The sequence below is a fragment of the Hippocampus comes genome, unplaced genomic scaffold (assembly GCF_001891065.2).
Source record: "Hippocampus comes isolate QL1 unplaced genomic scaffold, H_comes_QL1_v1.1 scaffold113, whole genome shotgun sequence".
NCBI classification, from domain to species: domain Eukaryota; kingdom Metazoa; phylum Chordata; class Actinopteri; order Syngnathiformes; family Syngnathidae; genus Hippocampus; species Hippocampus comes.
In genome coordinates, this window is record NW_017806160.1 from 620,237 (window position 1) to 632,858 (window position 12,622).

The 12,622-nt window shown below is 44.6% G+C and overlaps 1 protein-coding gene across 2 annotated transcripts in view; it reads left to right on the forward strand.

The window, feature by feature from the left end:
* Positions 1–244: 244 nt before the first annotated feature.
* The window catches only part of fmnl3 (formin-like 3), a 47,293-nt gene continuing 34,915 nt past the window's right edge, over positions 245–12,622 (forward strand). For both annotated transcript variants that reach the window (XM_019895589.1, XM_019895590.1), the window contains exon 1: positions 245–711. In XM_019895589.1, the coding sequence (XP_019751148.1) occupies positions 598–711 (114 nt within the window). In that variant the 5' untranslated portion in view covers positions 245–597. The remainder of the gene's footprint in view (positions 712–12,622) is intronic.

Genomic DNA, 12,622 nt, shown 5'->3' on the forward strand with positions numbered 1-12,622 from the left:
TTCCCGTATTCAACGAGTTCTCGAGCAAGGTCAAAGTGCAATAAACTTTTAATCCCAGCAAGTGGCGTCAATGTGCTACTTGTGTCCAGCTGCTTCAGTGAGTGTGGCTGCAGATGTGCAAGGCGGGCCAACGGCGAAGGCGTGATTGACATGTGGTTGGACTAATAGCCTTGCCGTGTTTCGCTGCGCGGGGGTGTGTCCGACATGAGAAGCCACGCCCACTGTGTGGAGCCTAATCAGGATCACACAACAATAATGAATGGAAACACATCGTAGCCAAGTAAGAAAGTCAAGCAGCGACTTCTCAAGTGCTGCTCGCCATTTAGAAAAGCGGAAACTTGGGCCCGTGGCGGAAAGCAGTACCAAAGAAGAGCGGACTGGAAACGCATGAATAAATGGCATTTGGACTGAGCGCAACGAGACTACTGCCCTGTCAGTTTTTCATGGGAGAAGTGGAACCTTTGGATTTTTACGTTGATCGCATCACTGGAATACTCGAGAGGTTTTTATTCTTTTGAATTACCCGTTTTGGATGAACTTTAAACAGTTTTACAAAGTGTATAAGAAAGAGGATACGACAGGGCTGTGAGAAGTAAAATGGGTAATATTGAAAGTGTGGACGGCCAGTCAGAGATGAAGCATCACATTCTGCCCCTGAAGGTGCCCATGCCGGACCCCACCGAGCTGGAGGAGAAGTTCGCCATCGTTTTGGTGAGTTGTGAAGCTTCTGAAAGCAAACGCACCCACTACGCTAACTGTGGAAACACTTTGTCGCAAAACCCACGTGTCGTCTCTCACTTGTCTTCTATTGCAAATTGACGAAATGCAAAACATTGGCGAATTAAACTCAATGATTTCATGTATTTGAAACGAGACCTGTGTTGGCCCGCCCCTTAAACCGCCTGGGTTACCCCCCTCCTTTCCTGTGGTTCTTTTGTCTCCCCCAAAAGTCAGACAACTCAGCATTTGGCTGGAATTGTGAACCCAGCAAGAGGTGTGCCGTGTGATGTGCGTGTGTGCGTGTGTGTGTGTGTGTGTGTGTATACTGTAGATGGTACACATGGTGGGGATATGACGAGTACATCACTGCATTCTGTGTGAGCACACACACACTCACTAGAATGACGTTGACCTCATGTAATGATGAGCTCTCAGTCAACAGCCACTTCTACTGTCAAGTGACACTGTCACCAGTGTGAAGTTTTCGGGCCTTTCCCAAAAGAAAAGATGACACTTTTGGTTCTTCTTCCCACCCACTTTTGGTTTCCCCAGGGTGTTCTCCAGTTCAAAACAAATTGAAGACATTTGCATTGTGTTTCCCTTCACTCTATTGTAACAAGAGAGTAACAACTGATTTATTTATTTATTTATAATGGCCTCTTTATTTGTCAAGGCAGATGAATGTCTTCATAAACTCAAGCTTTCACTTTATTTAACTTTTTAAGTGAAGAAGCCCTTTATATTGTTAGGAATAGAAGACCCTTTCTGTTCATTATACTGTATTGAATTCCACATGGCAGAATCAGAGGCTGGAATAAATGGGACTCTACAGGTATGTTTGCATAAACCATTGTACAATGACACTAAAATAAGGACATCACTTGGAGGGCCATTTCTTAATGAGATTTGCTTTACAAGAATCCACTCAGCACCAGGTTGTCCAAGTTTTTTCTCAAGCTAAGATGACAGTCAGATACATTACAACAAAGCAACACCCACTCTTTGAGTCATTTCCGTGACTGTAGTTTTCTTTTGCATGTGACGGTTTCACGTACTGTACGTCTGTAGTCATGGTATCGTCTTCAAACAAATCTTGAAATCCACATATGTAATCTCCAAATTGCACATACACTCGCAACTGCAAGTTTCTCACTGTTATTATGTGAAGCCACACAGAGAAGATTTCTTGGCAAGAGGGCAGTAGACTCAACATTTATGTTGTTTCTGTCACAAGTTCTCCACCCTGCAACCTCGTTTAGCGACACGTTTCCTTCACTTTGTGGGAAAGCACAACAAGCTTGTATATTTTAGTGGTCTTATCAAACAATGGCGGCCTGATCGCTTTTTGCCGGAGAGATAAAGGGAGATCACTTGAGGCTCTTTATGTGCATTTTCAGGAAGACAAGGTCACTGTTCTTTCATCTGGCAATGAGTTTGGGGTGTTTTTTTTCTACTTTAACCAAAATATTCTAAATTAAGCCGATTACTTCCTGCTGCATGTTTTTGTTGCTGGCATCAAAGCGGCTGCAAGTTCATAAAAGGGTATTTTAACATGGTCTGTTACTCCCCTCGGCGGGACCACTGCCTGTTGTGTGATGCTATTCTGATGTGAGCGGGAGAAACTGGACATGTGTGACTGTCCATGCTCCTGGACAAAAGCACATGGAGCCCCCAGGGGGATGACAGCAGCCCACAATGATGTCATGCGCGCAACAGCCTTGGCCCACTGTAGTCGTCTGGCTGCCCTAATGACTCGCCCAGGACCCCTCCACAGTAGACGGCCCAGGAGGAGTTGGATTCCTACAAATGAAATGCAAGCCAAGCTCGCAATACTTTGTCTCCGCTCTTCTTTTTCACCTCTCGTTTCTGTCTTCTGTGTCTGGAAACAGCTGCTTGGCATTTTCCGTCCTTTGCTGCGAGATGTTGAGTCTTCTTCCCTCTTTGCACACTGGCCACTTCATTAGGCATATCTGCACAATCCAATTCAAGTCAACTAACAACAATCCACATTTGGGTCAGCATCAAATTGCACACCTGCGTACATGCAAAGGCTGAGCAGAAAAACGATAAATGGAAGCGTTTTGTGATGATCGTGTGGAATCGATTGTCAACAAAAGTGGAGAGCGGGACTTGGCCGCCACCAGAAGAGGCACTGTTGATTCACTTCCAGTAAGTTTGCTGCCGAAAGAAGACCAGAACGATGTCAGCTATGGGTTGAAGTGGATCCTCCCCCAGAGGCGGTCATAAAAATTTCAGGACTCTCTAAAGCTATTTTTAAAACGATAAACTAAAGTTTTCCACTTCAATGTGAGCTGGATGATCGAGCAACATTTCTAAGAAGAAATCCTGCACTGCTTGCTTGGCAAAGTGCGCAAGAAGAGGCAAGAGCAGTGGCGGGCCAGACTGCTCACAATTTCTTGAGCATACAACACTTCCTGGCCGAGAAAAACATCAGCGTGCTGGAGGGAGTTGAATTCCAAGGGGAAAACCTATGATTTGGATGTGAAATATATCTTTTGGGGCACCAGGCTGGGACCTTTTCTGGCACAGCTCATCCAGATACTATTATTTCGATCAAAATTGTTCATTACTGCTGGGAGCTTATTCTATTTGCCTGCAGCAGAACATCTTCATGGTGCGTCACCATGTTTGCCTTGAACTGTGGGCTCCACTAATTGACCCGAGTCCGCAGACCTCACAGCCCCACTTGGTTTGTATTCCACAAGCATTTCTTCAATTCAGGACCCAAACCATCCAATGATTTATAGACCAGTAGAAGAATCTTAAAATCTCCTCTCCAGCTGACTGTAAAGCCTTGAGGACTTCAGTCTGCTAGTACAACTGTTTTTTTTTCAACTTTGACCACAAAGAAAATGAGACGCCACTCCCCTCCGTCTCAGTTGCTTCAAAACGCAACAAACAACCAATGAATCAGTTAGTATGCCCATGCCTAGTTTTGGCCTTTGCTCAGCTGTATTTGTAGTTTTTCCAATATGCTGGTAGCTCTTACTCACTTCCTCAATTGAAACACAATCTCTGGCCCATTCAGCCAGTCAATGTTTCCGAACTCCCACATTCCCAGATCCCACCGTGGCTCCAAAATAAGCTTGTCCATATGAGTCGGTGCTTATGAAAATGACGTGAGAGGAGTGGGTGGCACTTTGAAAGGTGCACGTCTGGCACCGGATCCTCTTTCACTGTGCCGTCCACCGCTGGATTCCTGCGGTCGAGTCGGGATTCAAGTTGCAGGAGCGCTCGCAGAGGGAAAATTCCCTTTGAAGAGCATGGCTGCTTGCCACTGTTCTCCGCGGTAATGACTTTACCAACATTTGCTCTTTTTCTTTTGCAGCAGCACACACACATGTTCAATTGTTTGCCGAAGGAGCTCCGTGGGCACAATTTTGACTTTGTGACGGCTGTCGAGAGCACCCTAACTGATTGGTCACATTGCTGCAGTGGCGGCTCAGCCACTGACATCCATGCGCAATCCTCTCCAGGACGTTCCATGTTGGTAGGGTGACTCACTCGCTGCTTCTTTAAATCAGAAGAAAGCTGCGGTGTCTGATAAGTGGAACTAATGAAGTCAAGATGCTAGAAGTGTTTAGTGAGCATAAACCTAGATTAGTGTTATTTATTGCCCTTCATTTATGTGCCCAACTTTTTTTCCCCTTCACACACACACACACACACACACACACACACACACACACACACACACACACACACACACACACACACACACACGACTTGTGTTCGTCTTTTCTGCCTGATGTGTGTACATCTGGCTCAGGCACCCACCGCCGCGTCCTCGGAGGAAGAGGGGGATTATGGGAGTTGGGTGAAAGCAGTAAAGTCTGGCTTTTAGCCGTCACCTGGCTATGCGCACCCTCGGGCTACAATCCCCCAAGTGGGCCACATTTTATGGGCACTTTTTAGTGCTTCTGTAATTCTGTCCTCCGCACCGTTATTTGGAAAGCAGAGGTCAAGTTAAGGTGCACGACTGAGCACATCCAACATGTCTGCAATTATCATACAGCATGTGTGGCTTTGTGTGCGAGCTCAGTCGCACACGCAGAGCTTTGACATGATTCGAGTCTCTAATTGACACATGCCTGTGCCAGTGTGTGTGTGTGTGTGTGTGTGTGTGTGTGTGTGTGTGTGTGTGTGTGTGTGTGTGTGCATACATAAAGTTTGTGGAGGGTGTCAAGCCGCTCGAATGCATGTGCAGCCCGCAAGGCAGTAGGCCAGAGAAACGCTTTCCCCCCTCAGTACAATGGGGGGACGGTCAGTCGGTGTTGTTTCCGAGAGGGGCGCCTTATCCCCTGATGCCGTTTGTGCATATGTGCACTTTGTTTAATGTGGAATTATCATACGCCAATTGAAATAACCACTAGATATCAGATTTATGGACCGCTTCTGCTGTGTTTATCTGTTTGTGTTCTTTCTCCCAGTTTGAGAAAGTTGTCAAACCAAAGGAAGTCTTGTCAAATCTTTACTGTGCTTTTTTATTTTTTTTTTAGGTATCTGCCTCATGTGCTGTACCTCTATCCCAACACAGTATGGCATTGCATTTGTTACTCCTCTCTGGGTGACTTTTTTGTCTTTTTTTTTTTTAACTGGCCAGCCTGTCAATGAGCGTGCCCAGCATGAGTAATTGAGGCGTTCGTGTACCTGCATTCCTGTCATTCCTTGTGAATATCGGCCGTCGACGGGGGCTTCCCTCACAGACAGGAACAAACAGGATGTTGGCCTCAGCCGTGAAGGAATACTTCCTTTCTCTGATTCTTGAGCAATCCCCCGCAGTTATTTTTAACTCATTCCCTCATGCTTCTGTTCACGTTTCCTCGATTTTCCTAGGTTTTGGGTGCCAGTTGATTACAGGCTTCACCCTAAACTGCCTTGCAAGTTCGCTTACAGTACATTACAAGCTTCATGAACATGTGACTCTATCAGGACGGTCAACTCAGTACATTTAATTCGTGATCACTTGGCCTTCAAAAAGCCTGGTGATGGTAATAGTCTCCAGCCTTTAACCCACTTCATGTGGTCTTGAGAGGCCAGTAAGTGGATGGTCCATTTGGTGAAAAAAAAAAAAAAAGAAAAGAAAAAGGCAGGGGGGGGGGTTCCCACTCTCATCAAATTTTGGAAATTGATAATGGAGGAGAAAGTGAGACTAGTCCTCAAATTGAGGAGCCTGATGACGGAGGAGAAAGTGAGACAAGAGACCTTTAAGGTGTAAAGGGTGTTGTCTTTGACTGATGATACAGGTGGCGATTTCACACTTCCTAACTGGACTTGTAACGCTTATTAAGAAGAGATGTTGCCGTCTATTTGAGCCATTTGTTCACTGCTGGGTGTTAGTTGACTGACTGAATCGTTCATCATTCAATCAAACAGAGGATACTTCTTGGAATTGGTCATTAGAAGCTCATTATCAATCAAATGTTACCACACTAGTATTACCAAGAGTTTGCAAGTAGGAATTCGACTGGCGTCTCACTATGTTTATTCACACTTTCCTGGAATCTCAAAAGTTAGAGTGACACTTAACACAAGTTTATGTCTTGTGTGTTCAAAGACAATGTATTGAGTTCACTTCGGGTGTTTTCAGCTTGTAACACAGAAATACTTTTATGATAGCGTTTCCGTTACAAACCTTTTTCCAACAAATGCCAGTCATAAAAGATGTTCGTGTTACATGTTTCAGAACAGAAAGCTGTTTTTGTAGATTAGCCATCAATTTATATTTAGGATCAATGTTTGGCTTTGTGCTTTAGTTTTCGTGTTGTTGTTAAGAAAGCTGTCTGTCTACGACACATTGAGTCAATATATTCTGACCAGAGGTTGCGCAAGTTCAGATTTTTGGAGTCAAGACTGATGCGATGAAAGGTGAGTCAATGTTGACGTCATTCACATTTCGTCAGTGTGAGTACAACCATTAAAAAAAATGACTGTTGGGAGGGTCTGCTTTACAATAATGTATCTTCAGCGACACTTGAGTGTTTATAGGCAGAATTTACGCACAGCATGGGCTGTTGGGGAATAGAATGAGAATTTTCAGCTACGCTAATAATAATAAGCAGCATGGAAAATCGGTGGATCATGCAAATAATCAGGGACCTCTCAATTCTTTGGTTGGTGGTGCCCGAACAGGTGTTCAAAATCCTGCTTGAGTCTGGCTACTTCTCCTTGACTCGTTCTCCCTCGCTCGACTGAAGCGCCACCATTTCAATCAATTCAGATGAGCGACTCATTTCCTTCAGCGCTCCCATCCGATGCCGCAAGTGGCTCCGCTCTTCTCCTCAATGTGATTAGCAACCAGTTGACATGACGCTCAAAACGTCATTGTAGAGTCAACAAGTCGAAATATTGATGATACATTTGCAGATAAGTGACGTGTTGATGGATTGCTAAATAAGCTTGTGAGTGAGTATTCCGGTGTTTTGTTTGCAAGCAGGCGGCCCGGTGGACGAGTGGCAAGCGTGTCAACCTCACAGTGCAGAGGTACCGGGTTCGATTCCGTCTCTGGCCTTCCTGTGTGGAATTTGCATGTTCTCCCCATGCCTGCGTGGGTTTTCTCTGGGTACTCCGGTCTCCTACCACATTCCAAAAACATGCATGGCAGGCTGATTGAACACTCTAAATTGTCCCTCGGCGTGAGTGTGAGCGCGGATGGTTGTTTGTCTATGTGGGCCCAGTTCAGGGTGTCCCCACGCCTTCTGCCCAAAGACAGCCGGGATTGGCTCCAGCACGCCCCAGGACCCCTGTGAGGATAAGTGGATCAGAAAATGGATGGATGTTTGCAAACATGAATTAAGAAATTCTCGGGAGCTTCGCTTTTGTTTGGTTACAGTCTTCCAGCATCTTTGTGTAAGATTCCTGCTTTGTTGTGACCACCGAGTTCAGATTACCAGTCCAAAGAGCCATCGCCTGATCGGATGTCTGCTCAGAGAAAGGGTGCCGGCATTTTCTCACACTCTCAGCTCTTACATCTGCGCTGGAAAAAAACACCCGCAATTCCTTTGCGCATTGTTCTGCTCAATGTGCGAAGACACACGTGGTCGTATTGCAGGGCACAGCTTTAGAACAACTTGACATTAGTCAAGCTGGTCGTTTTTTTTTTAAATTTCCTGACCTGTACAGGAAGCCCAAGCAGCGCAGTGACGACAACGACTTGCTCCATCTCCTCTCATTGTGTTTCCGTGGCCAGGATACGGAGAAAGTCAAACAATGTCTTGGTGTCTCATGAATAAAAAGCCAGCTTGATGCAGGGTATGTACACCAGTAGATGTTGGGGCGCTTCACACTGATGTCATACGTGTGATGTCATTCTGACGGTTCACCTGAACAGTTAACGTCCTCGCTCACGTCAACCGTTGTTTCCAGAAACGTGCGCTGTCATCCTGGGGTGTTGCGTCGGTGTCTTTCTGTAGGCGTATGCTGCTATTTATGTTTCTTTCATTTTTCTAACTTTCATTTCCCCCAGACGCCCTCCAACCCAATCACTCTTTTGTTTTCTTTCCGTAGTCGACATGCTTTCCAAGGGTTAGGGTTATTTGCCATTCATTGCGTATTCATTGAATATGCTTTGTAAATTTGAGAGGGTGGCTACTTTGAGTCCCCATTGCTGCTACACGAAAAATAAATGTCTCAAACTTGTATGTGTTTTCGAGAACGTGTGAGGGATTAAATTTCATGAAAAATTTTGGTCATGTCACGTGGGCTACAAGGTCAATTTCTGGGTCAAATTATAGGTGAAAATGTCAAGTGATGAAAATATGCACCAATCTTCTCAATGATCCCTTTCCAACACAAAGTTCACAAAGCGAGGTCTATCGAGAGATATTGAAGGTTCAAAGGGAATGTGAGCATGAATTGTTGTTCGTCAATATGTGTTCTGTTATTGACTGGCAACAAGTCACCCAACAAGTTAGTCGGGATAGACTCCAGCCATTATGAGTAGAGTGCAACAGAAAGTGGATGGATTTCAAATTTAGGATACAGCCAAGTAGAAGTCCAATTGCACAAGATGTAAAATCAATCAATCAATCAATCAAAGACCTTGTGGATACTCCCCCCAAAATGTGTTCATGTTTAATGATGTATTCTGACGCCTGGTCGTCTTCAGCTGGGGTCCTTGATCCATCTTCCAGGCGAGCCCCTGTTTCCGGGACCCCACCCTGATGAGCCGACGCTGGGAGTTGTTTTGGGTGAAGCTGGCCGTCTGCGTCCGCTCTGTTGTGAACCGTGTAGCCGCCCACTCTTTTCCCTCTAAGCTGATGACAGTCACGTCTAGTCTGTGAGAAAAAGGAAACACACTTTGCAGTGCCAGCTGCGATAATGGACCAGCAGCACACTGTAAAAATATATTCAGAGCCAGTATGGCCATGGAAATAAATGAATGAAGAATTATTTTTTTTGCTCAAGGCCAAAGGTCAAAAGATGAGTTCAAGGAGGAATTATACAATTTAAAACAATTTCAAGGTGTCCTGATAAAATGTCTCTGACAATCTTCTGTCAAAATGCACCAATAGTTACAGGACTCTCATTATCCATTCGTTGACGTCTCTTTCATGTTATTTGGTTTTGTCGAGGTTTTGTCTGTCTCGTGCCAATGCATAGTATGGATTTTATTACCACGGTGACTGTGGGAGGGGGGGAAGTGGAGCTAAAGGTTGCAACCGCCGACTCACTGTATCTCTCATGTGACGATGGGCCCTATTTTTGTTGCCCAGCACAAGTGTAGCACAAAGCACAGTCTAACTATGTCCATGGGTGGAATTTTCTTTTTTTTTTTTTTTTGGTATTCTCATAGACGGTACAGTTAGAAGTGTACGTGGGCGCCATTGTGGGGGTGAACACAGCCGACCAATGGAAGCGGCTCTTCTCATTCCCTTGAAGTTTGACGATTGTGAGTACGAACAACTCGTTGAGGGGGTACCCTGCCTACCGCCCAAAGCCAGCCGGAATAGGCTCCAGCACGACACTTGAGAGGATAAAACGGTTCAGATCATGGGTGTAGGGAAGATTTTTTTTTTTTGCAACAAATCTGCTGTGTTACTGAAGACTCTTCCAGGGCAGGGGCTATTTGCCCCTCCATGTCCAAACCGCAAATAAATCGCGCTCACGAGGTGGATTCACAAGTGACTAATTTATATCTCCCCACATTTTCAGTAAAAGGCAGAGAACAAAAGATTTACTTGGTTGTTTAATTTGATACTTTAGGGCTGGACAGGAATGGAAAAGAAACTGGAGGTTCTAAGAAAAAAAGCCTTAAGCAGTTGCTCAGCTGACTATTTTTATTCATGTAAAAGCACAGCTGAAAATAAATTATGGATTTTATTGCAAGCATCTTTCTGTATGATATCAGCTGGCACCTAAGCCTTCTGTAGGATGGACTGCAAAAGAGAGCTGGGTTTAGTTTGGCACATGTTGCAGTTCTCCCCTATCCAAGTATAAAGCCGAGAGAGATCATGTCGGAAAACATTTCTGCCTCTTTTCCAGTCGTCTCTCTGGGATCGTCCAGCGGGAATTGAAGGTCATAAAGCCGGCTCAAGCAATGTCATAAATCAGCTCGGGTTAGGAAGCCCGCCAGTTCAGGGCAGTTCGGCTTGCCCAATCCAGTGGCCAGTTGTGCTGCAACACCCCCGCCTTCCTCACCTTCCCCTTTATTTGTGGGGGTCTGAGCGAGATTGCAGACCGAAATCCACGCCCTGCCCAACAACTTCTGAACCCCTTAACTGCTTTACCTTTTAAGCCGAACCCTTTCCTTTTGTCTGCCTGTTTTCCATTTGGCTCAAGTGAGCATTTCGTGATATGGCTTGTCGTCACCCTATCCCATTGAGACTACTTCTGGTGTGCAAAATCACGTTTAATCAGTCGGAGTTATCAGATGTCATCATTTTACTGCTCAGGTCGTCCTTACTGTGCGTGATGCAAGTGCCAACAACAACAAGCCTTAATCGGCTATTCAGCTCCGCAGCAGCATCTCTCAGCATTCTCTCACACTCTCTGTGGGCTGTGCCACCTCCAGGAAAGAAGTCCAGCCAACAGTTCATTTTTACGCCATTCTACTATGGTGGTGCTTTGAGATACAAAAACTCAACTGAAATGTTTTTCGACATGCGACCTGTGATTTGACATTTTTTTTTTTTTTTTCCACTTTGACTTGCCAGAAAAAAAACATTGATACGATTGCCATATGATGGTAACGTTCTGAGCTCACTTGTAAACAAGCAGTAGTTTGGCATATAGTGAACAAAGGGGGCTTCAAGCTCTTTATTGCCACTCCCAGTTGAAGTTTAATATTCAAGCTAAACATAAAACAAATGGAAGTGCACAGGCTGTGTTTCAAACAACGTAGCTTTTTCGAAGGAAACTTTGCTTAGCTTAATGCTAACAAACAATGCAAAACGTCATACACGGGTTGACTCTGAACTAGATAATGGTTAACATTGCCATGCCCAATCGCTGTCAGGACATGGTATTCTGTACAACATAGTATGTACTGTATTTATGACAAATGAGAGAGGGCGTGTGAGGTGAGGTCACATTAACTACTGTCAAAATTACAAATTTTCAGGAAAAAAAACCCCATAACACACCAGATTGCTTGAGTTCCCATAACATAGTGTATTGAAGTTGTATTACTATCATATACCATTGCACACTCACATCAACATGACCCCCCCAGAAAGAAATATTAGACTAGATTTATATACAGGGGCATCTGGAGTTGTCTCCCGATAGCTCCGCTGGCAGCTCACAACAGTGTGGCCCCACCCCAATGATGGAAGAAGATAGTGACGGTTATCAAACCAGTTCATCAGGTTGCATATTGTACTTGTGCTGTGTTTGAGCTGGATTTTACTCTGAAATGCACCAGGGGGCAAACCGTGACCCAGCCCACCAGCTATTGTTAGCCATTTTCTGTAAGGAGAAAAAAAATGTCTCAAATGTCAAAGGATGGAAAAGGCACGGCACCAAAATCAAAACAAAGCTTCGCATTGAATGGAGTCAGGTCAGAGCAGAAGGGCCTCGTTGGAGGAGAATATGTGGGTAGTACATAACAAGCGCCAAACATTTTTCACATTTCTGTAGTATTTTACCCCCTAAAATGGTCCGAGCAGTAAATAAAGCATTTCTGCTCGCTCCCTTGCTTCTTTTTTAGCTTCTTATAAACACAGGAAGTGCTGAATTGGATCTCTTCAGGAGAAAGCAAAATGAATTTAGCTAAATGTAGTTACTCGGTTGAGGTCATCAAGGAAATATCCTCTGTGCTTTTTGACCGCTTCATCTTAGCTTCTTACATTTGTTATTGTGATTTTTCACCCCTTTCTGGTTATTTAGCATATCTGTGCCTCAGGCGTCAACTGACTGAAATGAATGAAAGGCCATCAGACTGTTTTATAATTCCTCGACAGCATATCCTCCACAGACATTACACCAAATTGATTTGTTCCTTATTTCAAACCCAGTAAGAGTACATTAGATGTTACTTTTCGAAATGGAATCCATGTATGTGTCTGCTGTATTTCCTTTCATATAGTCCCAATTAAGTAAGAAAAAAAAAGACCCCTGGCTCGTTGCTTGTGCATCAATATGCATGACTGGCTGAGAAAAAAAAAACAGCTCGGCCCCAGGCCTGCACAGATGCCGGGCCTGATATCTGGATTTAATAGAGTTGTGTTTTTTGTTGATCAGCCTTGTGTTACATAATCAGGGTGGCATTGGGACAAAACCACTTAGTGCGATCGGTAATTGTCATGTACAGCAGGGGCCTCCAACCTTTTTTGCCCCACGGACCGGTTTATGTCAGACAATATTTTCAGGGACCGGCATTTAAGGTGTGGCGGAAATAATACAACAAAATAATATGGTATGAGCTGCATGAAAACTGTGG